Source organism: Diceros bicornis, chromosome 9 (assembly GCF_020826845.1).
Source record: "Diceros bicornis minor isolate mBicDic1 chromosome 9, mDicBic1.mat.cur, whole genome shotgun sequence".
NCBI lineage: Eukaryota > Metazoa > Chordata > Mammalia > Perissodactyla > Rhinocerotidae > Diceros > Diceros bicornis.
The window spans coordinates 25,363,210-25,382,324 of NC_080748.1; the positions used below are offsets into that span (position 1 = coordinate 25,363,210).

The 19,115-nt window shown below is 45.9% G+C and overlaps 1 protein-coding gene across 6 annotated transcripts in view; it reads left to right on the forward strand.

Annotated features, from left to right (window-relative positions):
• The window catches only part of ATP7B (ATPase copper transporting beta), a 98,635-nt gene that overhangs the window by 66,500 nt on the left and 13,020 nt on the right, over positions 1–19,115 (forward strand). For 4 of the 6 annotated variants that reach the window (XM_058548074.1, XM_058548079.1, XM_058548075.1 and 1 more), the window contains exons 7-14: positions 1,226–1,302; positions 3,094–3,268; positions 5,055–5,288; positions 6,240–6,331; positions 14,155–14,282; positions 14,397–14,551; positions 15,032–15,166; positions 18,215–18,409. In XM_058548074.1, the coding sequence (XP_058404057.1) occupies positions 1,226–1,302; positions 3,094–3,268; positions 5,055–5,288; positions 6,240–6,331; positions 14,155–14,282; positions 14,397–14,551; positions 15,032–15,166; positions 18,215–18,409 (1,191 nt within the window). The remainder of the gene's footprint in view (positions 1–1,225; positions 1,303–3,093; positions 3,269–5,054; positions 5,289–6,239; positions 6,332–14,154; positions 14,283–14,396; positions 14,552–15,031; positions 15,167–18,214; positions 18,410–19,115) is intronic. The other 2 variants (XM_058548076.1, XM_058548078.1) reach the window with 2 other exon arrangements.

The window sequence follows — 19,115 nt, forward strand, 5'->3', positions numbered from 1 at the left end:
CAGACAATGCAGCTTCTTTACCAGGTGAGGAAAGATCCCCAGAGAAGTGACTGCTCTCTGGCACCCAGTTAAAGGTTTCGTAACTGCCACTCAAACCCAGATCTCACAGTTCCAAGCTCAGTGGGCTTTCTTTTTCTACCACACCACAGATCTTACAGAGCGGTAGTGACATGGCATTGATGAGGCTAAGAAGTCAGACTGATGCGCTATTAGGGAGAGTCCCGGGTGGTACTTTGAACACGTCTTAGTTACCCTTCTTATTTATAATGCCCTTGCTGGCCTTTATCCAGCCCGCCAAGCTCTTCATCCTTATTTGAGGAGCATTGCCAATGTCTGGGCTCCATTGTTGCATCTCTGGGGCATCTTTTCCCTTATTAATTAGGCCGGTATTAGCTGTAAAAGGATTTGTCTTTAGACAGTCTTTGATGCTCTTTCTCGCATCATAACTTTTAATTTCTGTGTAAAATCCCAGCATCAGAGTTCTGGGGTCACTCTTTATATTGTGCTGGCTGACAGGACATTTCCTGTCAACTTTTCCTGTGTAATTTCATAAGGGGTATCAGAGATTTAGTCATGAAGTCAAATAAGGCAGAGAGGGAGGAGGAGTGAGGCGGGAAAGAAAATGCTTGAGTTGATCCCTGAAAACAACCCAGGATGGAGGCGCGTTCTCTCTGGCCTCAGTGAAGGCCCCAGCTTGTAGAACTGAAGGAACTAAGGGCTGCCCAGTGGGAAGAGGCCTGGGCTGGGAGCCTGGAGACCTGAGTGCTGGCTCTAGCTCTTCCAATAACACTGTGGCTTTGGGCAAGGAATTTAACCTCTCTGACCTTAGTGTTCCTCATGCAGAGAATGAAAGCACCTGACCTCTCGATAGTTTGGATTCCTTCACTCAAAAATTCTGAGTTTATAACTCAACTCTGATCAGCTTTGGGGCCTGTGAAGTTATCCGCAGAACCTGCTGCCTCTTCCGACAGACGGAACAGGAATCGCCGTTTGAAGCCACCTCCTTGGGGCTGACACAGTTTCTAAGCATAGATGGTGCTGAACCTCTGACAGGGTTTGTAGGGTGATTCGTGTACAGAAGTCGTAAGCAGAAAGACCAGCACAGTCTTCTGAGGCAGTTTTGGGTTAACTTTAGTTTCAAAAGATGTAAAATGCTTTCCACCAATGTGTGTTTAACCAAGTGCCTTCCTCCCTGTTTTCCCGCCCCTCTCTTTTTAATAACAAGGAATTGGGCTTTCGTGCTTCTCCAGCCCAGAGAAACCCCAACGCTCATCACTTGGACCACAAGGCGGAAATAAAGCAGTAGGTAGAACAGACAAGATGAACTGAAGCTCTTGTCTAAGTGTCTCTCTTGTGGGCCTGACAGCCCCGTTTTGTGCTCATTGGTGTCCCTGCCACCCCTGGCTTCCCACCTGGCCTTCCACCTGGATTGGTTGTCTTCACCTTTGTAGTGTGAACCCTCTAAAACGGTGCTGTCCAGTAGAACTTTCTGCACTGCCCAGTGTGGTAGTCACTAGCTACTGAGCGCTTGAAATGCAGGTACTGTCACTGAGGCACTGAATTTTTAATTTCACTTAATTTTAACTAATTCAAATAGCCACCTATGACTGGTGGCTAATAGATTGGACAGCCCTTAGGTTGGGAGGAAGGGAGTGTGGATTTTTATCTTTTCCAGTATTTTAAGATTTTACTTGAAGAGGTTCTAGAACTAGGATCCCAGGACAGGAATCATGGCCCAGTGGAAAGAAAATGGCCTGGGAAGCAGGAGGCCTGGGTTTATTTATTGTTGCATATGTTCCCTTATTCACTCAGCAAACACAACGCCACTGTTGTATGCAGGGCACTGTGCCAGGTGCTGGAGATGCATAGAATGTCATCCTTCCCTTAGAGGGGCCCGTACTCTGGCTGGGAGAGAGTGGGTGAGCAGTGATTCAAGGGGATTCTGGGAGGTCTGGGAAGCCGACAAGCAGGGGACACATGATCTGAACCGCAAAGAATGAGAAGTTTGTCGGGCTGAGGGAGTGGGAGTAGGAGTGGAAGTGAGGGTCTTCTAGGGGCCCGGAGGCAGGGTGCCTTCAGGGCCTTGTGTGGTTTGCTCTGGTTGGCATACCTGGAGCATAGGGACGGTCAGGAGAGGCATCTGTAAACCTAGTGAGGGGCCTATTCTCAGGGCCTTGGGAGGCAGCCTGAGAATGTGAGACCTCAGTCTTGCAGGCCAGTGGTCTTCAGACTGTGGTTAAAGTGTGTTGGGCTTCCACAACCTCTTGGTTGGGATTTCATGAATGCTGAAGCTAACGTGAGACCACAGCTGTCATCCATGAGCCCCAATTTCAAACTTGTGTGTTCATCGAGACAGCTTAACTCTATTTTAAGTTAGTTTAAAAATTGAATGTATAATTGTTTATACTAATAAAATATTGCTTTTATCAATTTTTTGTGTGTGTGTGAGGAAGATTAGCCCTGAGCTAATATCTGTTGCCATTCCTCCTCTTTTTTTTTTTTTTTTTTTTGCTGAGGAAGATTGGCCCTGGGCTAACATCCGTGCCCATCTTCCTTACTTTATATGGGATGCTGCCACAGCATGACTTCACAAGTGGTGCGTTGGTGTGCGCCCGGGATCCAAACCTGCGAACCCTGGGCTGCCACAGCGGAGCGTGCAAAGTTAACCGCTACACCACCGGGCCGGCCTCAGCTTTTATCAATTTTTTCTTGGGAGTCTACTTAAGATTGCATTTTGAAAAAAGAGCTGTAGGCAGCCATAGACTGAGATGTTGAACCTCTTTGGGGCTGGATTCTCAGTGTCCGGGCCTCAGCTGCCTCACCTGTAGATTGGAGGTAACACGTCAGCCACGGGCGGGCAGAGGCTGGGTCTCCACACCTCTGGAACGTCCTTGCAGCAATGATTAGACCTTTAGATGTTCCCTCTGATGGCTGGTGTCAGGGAGAGAGGCTTACTTTCATTTAAGCCTTTGGCGGTCTGTCCCAGACGTGTGACAAAGGCAGGTCTTAGTACTGAGTCCTTAGGAGGGGATCAGCCAGAATCCAAGTGACAGGCAGTACCTCATATGTCGATGTTGCTGCGTTGCTTTCCAGGTGGAAGAAGTCTTTCCTGTGCAGCCTGCTGTTTGGCATCCCTGTTATGGGTTTAATGATCTATATGTTGATACCCAGCAATGAGCCCCATGAGTCTATGGTCCTGGACCACAACATCATTCCAGGACTGTCCATTCTAAATCTCATCTTCTTTATCTTGTGTACCTTTGTCCAGGTGCGTATCAGAAAGAGGGGCAACCCTCTGCCCTCTTATGCCAGACACAGCCCCTCAGCTTGGTTTAAGTGGTGCTTTTTCTTGCAGCCTTCCTGACCCACACCAGCCAGTTGCTGCTTTTTTCCCTCTTATGACTAGCTGTGGGGGTGTCCTCTAACACAAGGGACTAAGAGGACCTGGTTTCACGGTCAGTTTCACAGTTGACTGCAGGTGGTTGAATTCTCTCTGGAATAGCAACCACCTTGCTACAGGGATTGAAGAACAGTTTGTCTCCAGTTTGCTTGTTGTTTAGCTTAATTTACCTTTGTTGTTAGAAGCAGCAGCTGGACCGCCCTGGAGCTCATGCTTCTCTTTAACATCCTGTCTTAAATGGCAGAAATGTGGTCCTGAGGAAATTAAAATTTAAAAGAGACAATAGGCAGGGCCGGCCCTGTGGCTTAGCGGTTAAGTGCGTGCGCTCCGCTGCTGGCGGCCCGGGTTCGGATCCCGGGCGCGCACCCATGCACCGCTTCTCCGGCCATGCCGAGGCCGCGTCCCACATACAGCAACTAAGAAGGATGTGCAGCTATGACATACAACTATCTGCTGGGGCTTTGGGGGAAAAAAAATAAATAAAAATTATAAAAACAAGACAAAAGACAGCAGGCCTCATGGAATTTCCACTCTGGGTGTGATATTAAGGAACTGGCTGTGTTTCTGGTGGGAAGTGTGCCCCCCATATATTTTGAAATATAAAATTAAACTCCTGACTTAATATTAGAATGTTTAGGACTACTGAGGGGCGAGTATCTGTAGGCTGAATTTGTTTTTTCCTGTATTTTCTTTTTCTTTTTCTTTTGGTGAGGAAGATCGGCCTTGAGCTAACATCTGTTGCCAATCCTCCTCTTTTTGCTTGAGGAAGATTCTGCCTGAGCTAACATCCGTGCCAATTCTCCTCTACTTTGTATGTGGGACGCTGCCACAGCATGGCTTAATGAGCGGTGTGTAGGTCCACACCTGGGATCTGAACCCGCGAATCCTAGGCCACCAAAGCAGAGCACGCGAACTCAACCACTATGCCACCGGGCCAGCCCCTGTATTTTCTTTTTAATTACAAATGTAATGTACATTTATTATCAACAATTTATGCCATACTGAAGTCTTAAGAAGAAAAGAGGTTATTTCACTAACCAGACCCTGCTTGCAGCCCAATCCCATTACCCAGGGTGACTTTATTACTAGTATTACTATTTATTCTAGTAGTATTATTCGTTGGGCATGTATCTTTCCAGACTTTCGTCTATATAGAGAAAACACACATTTACATGTGTATGTACATGTTCACATAAGACAGACACAGACCTTTTTTTTTAACTGAAATAGGATCATACTAGATGTACTGATTTATTGCTGGCTTTTTCATTCACCTATTATTATGGACGTCTTTTACGCCAGCGGTTTGTAGATCCAGCACATCCTCTTTAGGGACTGCCTAACACTGCCCACAGTATAAATGAAGCATGATGTATTTCACCGTTTTCCTCTTGATGGATGTTTAGGTTGTGTACTCTGGGTTTTAAAGGCCTCCCATGCCCTTAGTCATCCATTTTGTGGCCAGTAGTTTTATAAATCAGGAAATATATTTCATAAACGTCAATGACAGAGGAAAAAGTAATGTCAAAATTGTGGGTAGGCCTAGAGTATTTGTAATGCTGAGGGGCTTCGGGTCTCCGGTTGCTCCCTGAACTCTGTGCCCTGCTTGTTGCAGCTGTCACTCTCCTTTCCTCTCCTCTCCTTTGTCTTTCAGTTCCTCGGTGGGTGGTACTTCTACGTTCAGGCCTACAAATCTCTGAGGCACAGGTCGGCCAACATGGATGTGCTCATCGTGCTGGCCACGAGCATCGCCTATGTCTACTCCATCGCCATCCTGGTGGTGGCCGTTGCCGAGAAGGCTGAGAGGAGCCCTGTGACCTTCTTTGACACGCCTCCCATGCTCTTCGTGTTCATTGCCCTGGGGCGGTGGCTGGAACACGTGGCAAAGGTAACTACAGCTGCAGGTGAAAAAAAGAGCTGTTCCTTTGGTAATACAAACCTTAATTCATCCGAAAACCATGTTTAGAATTACTAATTATACACAGTCTAGAGAAAGACTTAAAGAAATGTGAAACCTACATATAATTAGGCGCTCTGATCACTAATCTCCAAATTGGTGCTACTTCTGAAATCCCAGCTAATCTGGTTAATTATTAAAACCTTTGTTCAGGTGCATCATGTAATGGAAAGAACCCTGGATTTCAGGTCAGAGCTCACACCATCTCTTAGTACATAACTGAGTATATAGCTTATTGGTCTAGAAGGTCTTTCCACCTTAGGGTCATGCCTTTTTTTTTTTTTATTTTGTGAGGAGATCAGCCCTGTGCTAACATCTGCCAATCTTCCTTTTTTTTTGCTGAGGAAGACTGGCCCTGGGCTAACATCTGTGCCCATCTTCCTCCGCTTTATATGGGATGCCGCCACAGCATGGCTTGCCAAGCAGTGTGTCGGTGTGCGCCCGGGATCCGAACCGGCGAACCCCAGGCCACCGCAGCGGAGCGCGCACACTTAACTGCTTGCGAGACTGGGCCGGCCCCAGGGTCATGCCGTTTTTAACACCCTGCACTGTACCCAGTGTTTTAATGTATGGTATAAAAGAGTGGGACTCAGGCCCTAAAAGAAAACAGTCAGTGGCAGATTAGTATTGTTTTTCAACCTGAAATGTAATTCATAGAACTTAGTGGCATTGTACGTTCCGTGTGGTGATGACATGGTCGCGTGCCGATGGGCAGTGAGTAACACTCATCCTGGGAGAGCCTTTTGGTGTGTGGTGTGGCTGTGTTAAGGGGCAGCGTTTTTCTGCAGGGGTTTTCTCCAACCCCAGCCTTGTGGGTGTCAGTCTGGGTTTGCACGGGTCAGCTTATTGTAGCTCTCATTTTATATTCTGGTTATTTCTTAGAGCAAAACCTCAGAAGCCCTTGCCAAACTCATGTCTCTCCAAGCCACAGAAGCCACTGTCGTGACCCTTGGCGAGGACAATTTAATCATCAGGTGGGTTATCTTCATCAATCGTCGTTGATCAATTTGTATCAATCTGTGTAATAAGCATGGAACACCCATTGTGTATGTGTGACATTACACTAGACGTGTGAGGGTGGCACAGACATTTACAGTAAGGTCCTTCCTCTTAATTCAGTTAAGTAAACAAGGCTTTTAAATACTAAAAGATAAGTAGAAGTTCAGGGTGGTGAATATGTGCTAAGTGACAGATGAGAGGTACAGACGACTAGTATTCAAGAATTTAGGAGAGGAAGGCTAGTGGCGGTCAGGAAAGGCCTCACAGGGAACGTGGAATTGATAGCTGCACCCTCCTTGCAAGATTGGGAGGACTCACACAGGCTGAGAGAGAAGGGCTTCAACTTGCCAAGGAATAAAAATGGGAGTAGTATTGTTCTTCATAAGGTTGGCAGATTTTAAAAATAGTCATAATAATAATTATTATTATAATAATTAATTATATACATATTATATTATACATATAATAATAATATTATTATTATTATTATTGCTGGAACCCACATAGCATTTACTGTTTGCCAGACACTATTCTAATCTCTTAGTATTTAACCAAAAAAAAAAAAATTCATGAAGAAAGGACTGTTATTACCCTTATTTTACAGATGAGAAAAGTGAGGTTCAGAGAGGCTAAGCAACTGGCCCAAGGTCACACAGGTATTATTAAGTAGTGGAATTGGGATATAACGCATGCTCTTGGTTCCAGAGTCTATGTTCTTTACCTTTCCATATACTGACTCTTAAAGCATATTTAAAGATATGGACACTTTTACAAATTAAGGCTTCTGTATTTCCCTGGTCAGCCTCTCTTTCATATTCTAGGCAGTGGTTATTTCAGGCTTTATTCCTGAAATCTCTCTCCAGCCCCACCACTTTCCCCTTTAGCCTGTGCTCTCACTTCTAACTGCTGAATATAGAAGCCCTGGCGCCGGAATGGAAATCCATCAGTTTCCTGTCATTCGACTACAAAGCTAGCCTTCCCCCACTGCACCCTCCCTCCCTCCCTCCTGCCCTGGTGGAAGAAGAGTCGTCTCTGCCCCTAGACTTCTGCTCAGGAACTCCCTCTGTCGATTTCTCCTTGATCTTCAGTGTCTTTGTTTTCACTGATTCTCACCATCCAGTATGAGGTATATTCCAAACTCTCCCATTGTTAAAACCACTGTCCTGTGCCCCACTCCCATTGTGCGCCTGCCCGCCATCACACTGTTGCCAGTGCCAATTCACTAAATGTGTCATGCGAGAGACTGGGCCCTCTGAGGGCTGGGGCAGGTCCCTTGCTTCCCAGTGGGGCACTCAGCAAGCCTCTGTTCAGCACATGAACCAACGACCGAGATGTGAATGAATGAAGGTTAGGGAGGCACAGGCTCGCCACAGCGCAGCAGCGCTGGGGTTGCCTGGATGCTGGCTTTTGAGTAATAATCAGAATTATGGTAGTGATAGCTGAGATTTGAGAACTTACTGTATACAAGGTACACTGCTCAGAACTTTGCATAAATTATCTGATTTAACCTTGATAACTACCCTGTGAGGTAGGTGCCATCGTGATCCCCCATTTCATTAGGAAGAACCTAAAGCTCAGTGAACTAACTAACCCAAAGTCCATGACAGGTGAGTGGCAGAGCTGGGACTGGAGCCCTGGAGACACAGAGCCACTCTCTCTCACCCGCTCAACTGTCTCCCAGACAGGAGGACCCCGTGTGACAAAGCAGTTGGCACTTGTGGACTTCCACACGAGCTTGACTGCTTCAGTGGCTCTACACTAGTTACACACCTCGGCTGCTTTATTTTCTTGTAAATGAATGACATGAGAGTTTCTGAGATGTGAAAACATTCAGATGGAGAGTAAAGCCGTGGGTGCCTACATTTACTCTCTGCCTTTCATGTGGAAGTGCTTCTGATAGCCCTAGTGACAATCGCGTGGACTGCTCCCTTGATTTGAATGCAAGGAGACATGCATCTTTGCCAGAAGATGCAAGCCAGGTGAAATGCTGAAGGAGTGTGGGGCTACGCCTCTCATAACTCAGTTCTTTTCCAAACATAGTGATTAATTTTTGGTTGTGGAGACACTATGGGCCCGACTACTGACGTCATAACGTGGGGGTACCATTTTTTAAGCTACGGACCAGAGTTCATTCTAGTTTGGCACTGTGGGCTGTGTGCTTGGAGTGTGTCAGATAACGCCTGTGTTGCACAGTTCATGTCTGTCAAACAGGAGTGGTCATTCCTAGCTCGCCTTCCTGACAGGATGCTCTGGACTGCTAGGAGGAGATGCGGCCCAGGGTCATAGCCTGCTCTCCCATGGCCAAAGCTGTTCACTCTGCCCCTCCTGAGGAGCTTGACATCCTATAACATGAAGGTGTGCTGGGTGCTAGGGCCCCCTAGTCAACCTCTGCCTCCTGCAGAGCCCTCCCAAGTCTGGGCCTCTGCAGGTGTGGACAGGTCTGTGGCACCTTCTGAAGGCCACTGGAGTTTCCCACCTCAGCTGGCTCCTTTGAGAGAGACCTGGGCCTGTCCCTCTGCTGGGGACACGTGTCCTTTCTCTCCACCCCAAGTCTTGGGTGCTAGGAGCGTCTGCATGGATGGTCAGTCTGGCATGTGATAATTTCTTCCCAGCTGCTGCTTGCTGTCTCCTTCGTGGACTTGCTGTGCTCTCCTCATTCCTTAAGTATCAATGATTCTTGGGGTCTCAGTGTTGGCCCTGTTGTCCTGGTGTGTTATAGACTGTTGCTGGGACATCTGATCTCCCCCATGTCTTCTTCTCAAACCTGCCTCACATCTCAGGATTCACCTGCCTATTGGAATCTTTCTCTTGGTTAGCTCACGAAGACTCCAAGTCAACCTGTCTGAGTTCTTGTCATCTCCCCTCTGTGCCTCCCCATCCCCCGGATTCTTCCTCTCTTCCCTGCTGCCCATCTGTCTCAGTGGATGGTGCCATCACACACCGGCCCCCGAGGCAGAGGCCTGGGTGTTCTCTCTGGCTCCTTCCCTTCTCTCATCCACACATCCGGTCTCCATCCTCTGGAATCTTGCTCTACCAACCTCTGTGGCCTCATCTATTGCCCCCTCCCACTGCCACCACACTTGTTCAGGCTACCACTGTCTCTCCCCTGAAGCACGGCAACAGTCTCCTCATTGGCCTCTGGCTTCCAGCCTTGTCTCCTTCCAAATATTTTTCCACGTTTAAACCAGTGATGTCTTGGAAGCACAGATCTCATTGTATTACTCTGTAGCTGAAAATCCTCCAGCAATTCTCTGGTGTCCTTAGGGTAAAGTCTGCATTCCTTAACACATGAGCCTTGGTGTCTGCCCCTGTGTGCCTTTCAACCTGCAGTTCCTCCATCTCATTCCAGCCCCACTTCCCCTAGCAGTTCCCAGCAAGAGGCTCTCTCCTTCCTCCAGGGCCCTGCACACGTTGTCCTCCCCCCGAACGCCTTTCTATCTCCCCCTTCGCCTGGCTCCTTGTCCTTCAGGTCTCAGCCTGGGAATCACATCCTCCAGAAGCCTTTCCTGTCCCCCAGGGCTGGCTCACTTGTCGCTCTTCAGTGCTCTCAGAGCACGAGATGCCTCCAGTCCCCCGGGACATAAACGTGGCAGGTGCTCAGATACTTACTAGTTGAATGAATGAAACGACTGTCAAATGTTAAAGAAATAAATTACACACATGCCTATGCTTGACATTAAAAGGCCTGCACAGCTTGGTCCCCAGTCTCCCCCATTGAAGTCTTCTGTTTCTTATAATTGGGAAAACAGAATTACAGGTTTTATCTAGGCCAGTTGCCATTCCGTTACAAGTTTTTTCTTTTTCTTTTTTTTTTTAACTTTGTGTTAGATGAGGAAGGAGAGTAGAGAAGTGGGGACAGGTGAGGTAAACAGACTGCCCGCAGAGACTCAAAGCTGAAGAAATGCTGGGGAAAAAAAACCGTCTTTCAATTAAGTGTGCTCCCACAGCTCAGCTTTTTTGGCAGTCATTAGCTTCTGAAGAAGAAGTGCTACTGGGAATTCACCAGAAGGAGCCACCTTAACCCCCATAAAGGGCTGTTCACCTTAAATTAAGCAGTTTAGAGTTAGAAAGATGTGGTTAATTCAGATCAAAGGGGAAAGTCCAAGTTAGATTAAGCAGAGATTAGCATTACTAAAGATTTCTTAGAAAGACATCCAATTGGACGTTTGTGCCAATTTCTGTAAGTATCACCATATAAGCGGACATTTTAAAGCTTGGTAGTTAGGTTCTGGGGAAGGAGACAGTTCTGCCTATTCGCCCTGTAAGCCTCCTTTCTAGGGTGAGCAGGTGTCCTCCCCCTGACCCGGGCTTCTCGTGCCAAGTGGAGCCTCTGTGGGATGAGGAAGTCCTCCTCAGAAGGGCAGGGCCGGGATATCTCTGTCACCGGAAGCCTTTAAAGAGAAGCAGAGAATAGTCTTGCATTGTAGAGTTCCTCCGCTTTTCCTTGTTTACCACCACACAGATTCACACGTGACTGTTCAGCAGTCAGGACTTTAGTTAGTCTGCCACCCTTCTTGCCTGTAAAGGCTCTCCTTTTCAGCACTCCTTTTATGTTATTATGCTTGTTTTGAACTTCTATACATGTGTCTGTTTTTAGCTGCTAGGCTGTAGACCTCCTGAGGGGAAGGCTCCCCTTTGTCCTGTTCTTACCCCAGCCCCACAGTGCTTGTTACACTGAGGCCAGTTGGTAGTGACAGCATCTGTTGGGTGACAGTGACAGTCGCCAGCACTCCCTGGGTGCTTACTACACGTCAGGCACTGTGCTAAGCACTTTACACGCACCATCTCAGTGAATCCTGGGAACAAATCGCCGTTGTAGAAAGGAGGAGGCTGTGGCTTTGAACAGGATTTGACCCAGATCACACCACTGCCCTGTGACTCTTGCCAGCACCCTAACAAGGACTCTGAGCCCCCCATCAGGGCCATGTCTGCCTGGCTCTCGGCTGTGTCCCCAGCGCCTGGTGCACACAGCGGCACATGGGGCACTTGGGCAATCTCAGGGTGGGCTTCGTCTGCTCGGGCAGCCTGCGTTCATCGGCACGGCCAGAGCAGTGTGTGCTCACAGCCTCGCAGGGGGTGGCAGCGTGGCGGGTGGAGCTGGCCTTTGTACACAACAGGCCATTGAGTCCTCACTGCGCAGAAGATGCCCCTGAACACATTTTTATCTAGAAAATAGAGATGTACAGACATCTCTGTCTGTACATGCTGCTTCCTAAGTTTTATACATTTACACATAGCAACATTGAAAGAAATAGGCATGGATGTTCAATTTTGTGCCTTTCTAAAAAATCTTCAGGCTTTTGCTCAAGTGGGAGTGAGTATAACTCACCTCATTTGGTTTTGGGGAGATTCAGTGAGATAAAACATGTAAAAATCTAGCACAGTGCCTATACTCAGTAAATGTCTATTTTTCCATCTCACATAAATAAGGTGACTTTTTGTACATTCCTCTCTGTGGTAGTTTAAATGCGGTCTTTGTAGAATGAGAGGAATGTATAATGTAACCTCAGAGCCCTGTGTGTTCTATGTGCCTGCCTTTCTGACTTTTTCACCGTTTGTTCATGAACCAGTGTTACGGATACAGTTAAGTACATTCGGCCCATGTAATGCTGTTAGAGCGATGCTGCCAGAGCCGGCCGTGGTTCCCTGGAGCTCCCTCTGGCTTTCTCGCTCTGCTCTGCCGTGCCCTCCTCTCTCCCCGCCATCTGTCTGTCTCTCTGCGAGACCATTCCCACCAGCATGCAATTCACACATATGTACAGTTCACAATTTCCTGTCTTAATCCACTCCTTCTTCTCCTGCCTTGGTTTTCTCTTTCCCTTCACAGCAGAACTTCTTTTAAAAGTTTTCTTTAGCTGCTTTCTTTGTGTCATTTCACATTTATTCCTCAGCCCATTCCAGCTGAGCCTCTGCCCCCACCAGTTTCTAAAATTGCTTTTGCCAAAGACATCATGTAATGTCCATGTACCCCATTCCAACCATTGCTTTTTTTCAATCCTCATTGCATCCTTTCACCAGCATTTTTACCCTTTAACGTCCCTTTAAAATTTTTTTCTTTTTTATTAAGGTGTAACTAACATTCACTGAAGTGCACAAATCCTGAGTGTGGAGCGTGGTGACTTTTGCATCTCTGTAACTACGCCTGCAGTATTTGACGTGATTGGATGGGTACCTCCTCCTTTGGATCCTCACTCTCTCTCCTCTTCCGCCTATGTCACTGGCTGACCCTTTGCATTCTCCCTTGCTGGCCCTTCTGCTCCTGCTCAACTTCCAAATATTGGCGTGTCCCAGGGCTTAGTTCTAAGACTCTCTTTTCCAGTTACACTCCTAGGTAATGTCATCCCATTTCATGGCTTTCAATACATCTGTATTTTGTCAGCTCCCAGATTTGTACCTCTAGCTCGAACATCTTCTCTCAGCCTGAATCGTATTTTTGACTCCCTATTTGACATTTCTATGTGGAAGTCAAATAGGCATCTCGGACCTGACATGTTAAAATAAAGATCTTTGTTTAATCCCTTCTCCTTCTCTTCCTCCTCCCTCCTTCACCTGCTTCTCCATAGTTGTCTCCACTCATTAAATGATTTCTCATCCACCCAGTTGCTCACACTGAAAACTTAGAGCTCATCTTGGATTCTTGTCTTCTGCATTCAGTGTGTCTGCACCTCTCCTTGATGCATGCCCCAAAATATCCTGGGTATTTCTTCACTCCATCTCCCGTGCACACCATCGTGGTCTTTTGCTTGGGCTGCTGCAACAGCCTAACTCTTCACTCAGCTTCTATTGTTGTCCCTACAGCCTGTTCTTTTTTTTTTTTTTGGTGAGGAAGATCAGCCCGGAGCTAGCATCCATGCCAATCCTCCTCTCTTTGCTGAGGAAGACTGGCCCTGAGCTAACATCTATTGCCAATCCTCCTCCTTTTTTGCCCCAGAGCCCCAGTAGATAGTTGTATGTCATAGTTGCACATCCTTCTAGTTACTGTATGTGGGACGCGGCCACAGCATGGCCAGACAAGCGGTGCGTTGGTGTGTGCCCAGGATCCAAACCCGGGCTGCCAGTAGCGGAGCACGCGCACTTAACCACTAAGCCACGGGGCCGGCCCCCTTACAGCCCGTTCTCATGCAACAGCCAGAGAGAGGACTTGCAAGTGTGAATCCGATTATGTCATTTTCCCACTAAAAGCCTTCCCTCCGAAGCCGATACTCTGCAAGACCCATGATGATCTGGACTCTGCCTGCTCCTCTTACTTCCCTCCAGCCGTGCTTGCTGTCTTCCTGTTTCTCAAAGGTACCCTTCCTGTCTGCTGTAGGACCTTTGCATTAGCTGTTTTTTTCTCCCTTGAATTTCCTTTCCCCCCTGTGTTGACCCCTCTTGTCATCCAGGTGTCAGCTCAAATGTCGTCTTCCAAGTGAGGCCTTGCTATTTCTCTCCTCCTCCCCCCACAACCTAAAGAAGCCCTCCAGTCACACTATTTTCATCACAGCACTTATTTGATACCTGGGATGATCTTGTTTGTTGTCTGTTTCCTCCACAGAATTTGTCTTCGTGAGAGTAGGGACTTTGCTGTCCCGTTCACAGCTATATTCCCTGGGCCTCATACAGTGCCTGGCGCTTAGTAGCTGCACAGTAAATATTGACTCAATCTGTAAATGGCAGATAAAATGAATACTGCTGCTTGGTATAAAGCAAGTATAGTGTGACCAGTCCAATAGCGTGTCTAGAAGCCAACCTGGTGACAGCCAGCAGGGTGAGCTCCTGTGAGTTGCCAGGTGTGTAACTTGAGTGACGTTTGTTACAGAGAGGAGCAAGTACCAATGGAGCTGGTGCAGCGGGGTGATGTCATCAAGGTTGTCCCTGGGGGAAAGTTCCCAGTGGATGGGAAAGTCCTGGAAGGCAATACTATGGCTGACGAGTCCCTCATCACAGGTGAGGTGACTTGTTTCACCTTCCCTTCGGGTGGGTGTTGGTGCAGTTGCCGGGTCATGTGACTGCTGAATGGGGCTTAGCACATGACGGTTAGTCTCTCTTCTCCACTTCTAGGAGAAGCCATGCCAGTCACTAAGAAACCCGGAAGCACAGTGATTGCTGGGTCTATAAATGCACATGGCTCTGTGCTTGTTACTGCCACCCATGTGGGCAACGACACCACTTTGGCTCAGATTGTGAAATTGGTGGAAGAGGCTCAGATGTCAAAGGTAATGATGACATTTAAAAAACAACATAGGGCCAGCTTGGTGGCATAGTGGTTAAGTTTGTGCGCTCCACTTCGGCAGCCCGGGGTTCACGGGTTCAGATCTGGGGCGCAGACCTATGCACTGCTTATCAAGCTGTGCTGTGGTGGCGTGCCATATAAAGTAGAGGAAGACAAGCACGGATGTTAGCCCAGGGCCAGTCTTCCTCAGCAAAAAGAGGAGGATTGGCAACAGATGTTAGTTCAGGGCTGATCTTCCTCACACACACATACAAATAATAAATAAAAAACAATATAACTTAGCTTCTTCATTTTAGAAATTATTCCAAGAGTTCTATAGAATCAGGCAGATTTTACTGAGTAGAGATTGATTAGTAAACATAGTTAATGAGGGAGCTAAGAATTCAGTCCTTGTCCACACTTGTGGTGTTTTATTTCTTTATAGATTGTGGTTTCTCATGGTCTCGGTGTTTTATTTTCATAGGCACCCATTCAGCAACTGGCTGACCGCTTTAGTGGATATTTTGTCCCATTTATCATCATCATTTCCACTTTGACGTTGGTGGTATGGATTATAATCGGTTTTATCGATTTTGGTGTTGTTCAGAAATACTTTCCCGTAAGTTGAATGCTTTGGGTGGTATGGTTGTTGTGTTTTAAGTAATCTATTGCCGTTGCTATTCTTTCATGTCATAGATTCGTTGGGCTTTAATTACCCATTACATTTTATTTACTTGCTTCACTATTGGCAGCAAAATCTTAGCAAGGGTAGAACTCTGCTTCTGCAAGTTTTTATTAAAAATGCTCTTTTCTTTCTAGTTAGATAATTTCACAGACACCAATTGGCTCTCAGTTGTAATGTATAAAACATTTACATTATGCAGTATTGTCCTTTTTTGGGGTTATGAGGCACACATCGTAGAAGAGAGGTCACAGCAATTTTGATGGCATGATGATATTATTTAACAAATTTTAAGAAAAATATATTTTTTGCTACGTCCATAAATACCATCTTTAACCTTGCAGCTTCCCAAGCAATGCTAATAGCTTTTTAATAATTAAATATTTATTAAACATTACGTATGAGGCAATATACACATTTTGAGTTTAAAAAGCGGATAAAGAATACTATCTTAGGAAATACAGTTTTATCAAACTTCAAAAAAAAGTGGGAAATACAAAAAAAGTTTTCTGCTTCAGAAATAAGAACTATATACATCAGTGATTCGCAGTTGAGAGGGATTTTGTCGCCTCATGGACATTTGGCAGTGTCTGTAGACATTTTTGCTGGTTATGACTGAGGAGGGGGTGCTGCCGGCATCTAGTGGAGGAGGTCAGGGATGCTGCTAAACGTCCTACAATGCACAGGACAGACCCCACAACGAAGTATTTGGCCCAAATGTCAGTGACACTGACGTTGAGAAACCTCGACATACGTAAAAAGCTAATGGCCCACTTAGAGTGTATTTGATAACTTCCCAGTGAGTGGAACAATGTTTTTACTTTATTTTAAAAAATATACTGGGGGCCGGCCCCGTGGCGTAGCGGTTAAGTGCGTGCACTCTGCTGCTGGGGGCCTGGGTTCGGATCCCAGGGGCGCACCGCACCACTTGTCAGGCCATGCTGTGGCGGCGTCCCGTATAAAGTGGAGGAAGATCTGCACGGATGTTAGCCCAGGGCCAGTCTTCCTCAGCAAAAAGAGGAGGATTGGCATGGATGTTATCTCAGGGTTGATCTTCTTCACACACACACACACAAAAAAGTATACTTAGCCCAGTTGAATGTATATTTTACCTTAGAGTGATAAAATAAGAAACTACAAATATGGAAAGGATAATTTTTTTCTTTTAAAAAATTTCTACCCATAATTAAAGGCCTGTTCATTGGGGTACACATCATTCACTCAGATGTCATTTTCTCCCTCAAATTTTCTATCTTAAAATGAAAACTGTCCACGTTAAACACTTTCCGACATCTAAGGAGACCTCAGTGCTTTTAAGAGTAACCCATGACTGTTATGGCACCTGACTGCCTAAAATTTCTGCTTTTGCGGGAGAGCAGCTCATTGGCATGTGGCTGTGGGAGGACTCAGTCCTAAACAAGTTGAATATGTGGCTTTCTTCTGTTCCCTGCCTTTCCATCTTACTTTGGCTTCTTTTGTTTTTATCTGCAATATCAGGGAGGATGCTGGCAAATGAGGTACTGCATGTTCCTTTAAGATGTTGTTGTCGCTCTGCTATATCAAAATCATTTGTAGGGACAGGGTTCATGTTAAGTTCTAGAAGTCTACCCTATCCTATTAGAATGCCAGATGTTATTTTGACAAGAATTACTGTTTTTTTTTTAAATCACATCATCTTTATCTCTAAAAAATAGCATTATGTCTTAAACATGTCCTTCTACCTAAATCCAACTGTTTCTGTGAAAATTAAGTGACCCTCATAATATATCTTATTTTAGAATCCTGTCTTTCAAAATCAAAGAATAAAGTGTAGATGGAAGCTAAAGAGATTGTGGTCTGTATCCTCGATTTAGAACACATGCTTATTACTGTAATTAAGTGAATATGGTATCTCTTGATTGTACTCCAGAAACACCAGCCATTTCGAAAAGTAAACCAAGATAACTCAAGATGTCAGAATGCAAAATAATCATACCAATAGATGCCACCAGGTAACTGGAAAAGAGACCCATATTTTGTTGGTTTTGAATTTACAAAGAAAACAATAGTGAAAAACAGAAGAAAATAAAGATGGCCCCAAGTCCCATCCCTAGAAGTAACTGTTTTTTGCACTTTGGTAAACATCTTTCAGTATTGTTGAAAGGCCATAGATAGGCGGATCATTTTGCACTAATTAAATCACAACACATGCCATTTTGTGCTTGCTTTTTTTATTCAACAGTGTTACTGATATCTTTCCACGTCAATAAGTATAGATATACATCATCATTTCAATAGTTGCGTAATACTCCATTTTGCACACCACACCCACAATTTAATTAACCAGTGGGACAATGAACCGACCAGTTGGTTGTTTCCAGTTTTTTGCCATTACAAAAAAGCACTGTGGTAAATATCCTGGTATCTTTTTACACTTGTATGATTATTACCTTAGGGTAGATTCCTTGGAGACCTATAATTTTTTAAAGCTTTCATAATGATGATAAAAATAGTAATGATGATGTGATAGTTATAGTTTCTTAGACGCCTCTCCTATGCCAGGTGTTGTACTCTGTATATTTATAGGTTTATTTGTAGATTATCTCATTTAGTCCTTACAACAACCTATGAGCTGGGTATTGTTCTCTCCATTTTGTATGTGAGGAAGCTGAGACACAGAGAGGTTAAACTAGTGCCAGAGCCAGGATATGGGCCTATGCAGTGCGATTCTAGAGTCTGCTCTTTCGCCTATCAGGGATTTTTATATGACTCTCTCCTCTCATAAGCCTTTCTCTGAGGGAAGCCTGTAGGATCAGGTTAGAAAACTGGCGTGCAGAACAGTGAAGTGAAGCACCAAAGCAGAGCAGAATACCACGTGTTTCCTAAAGCCCAGCTTGTCACGCCGTCTCAGGTCCCACTGCCTGGACTGAAATGTTCTGATGTGATTTGAGCTCTGTGTGACTCCTCATTTAACTCTCGACCTACCTGTCTCTTTCCTCTTTTCAGACCCCCAACAAGCATATCTCTCAGGCAGAGGTGGTCATCCGGTTTGCGTTCCAGACGTCCATCACAGTGCTGTGCATCGCCTGCCCCTGCTCTCTGGGTTTGGCCACGCCCACGGCGGTAATGGTGGGCACCGGGGTGGCCGCCCAGAACGGCATCCTCATCAAGGGAGGCAAACCTCTGGAGATGGCCCACAAGGTTGGCCCTGTGCTGCGGTGCTCCTGGCCGTCCTCTGGGGACTTGATTTTGTAGCTGTATACTATGTGATTTATTTTGAACTTAGAAAGTCCTAATGAAAATAGTATCTGTTTAAAATTCATGTTAAGAGGAAAACCTGAAAGAGACCTGAGGGTCACACTGTTAATTAAATAAAACAGGAAGCCAGCACTGACTGGGAATGACAATAGCAATAGCTAACAGTTACAGAATTAAACACTTTATAAATATTAGTTGATTTAATCTCATCAACAGCTCTGAGGTGGGTGCTTATTATTCCCATTTTACAGATGAGGGAACTGCAGCAGGAGGGGGCTGGGTAACTTGCCCCAAGGCCTGCAGCTAATAAGGGGCAGAGCCAGGATTCACACCCAGGTAGTCGGGCTCCAGAGAAAAGTACCAACTCTGCGTCTGTGTGATTAGTGGAGGGGTCCTGATGGTGGGGAGTGGAGTAGTGAGCAACAGTGTTTATGCAGCATCTTCCTTTGGCCCAACATACCAATCCCTAACCTTCCATCCTTCCTTTTATTTATTTGGTATTTGTTAAGCATTTCCTATGTGTGGGTCCTGTGTCAGGCCCTGGCAGTCGTCATGGTCCTCAGCTCTCAAGGAGCTTAGAATTGAGTGGGGAGGACAGATGTGGAGTAAGTAAACCACAAGTGCTGAGAGAGAGCGTAGGATGCCATGA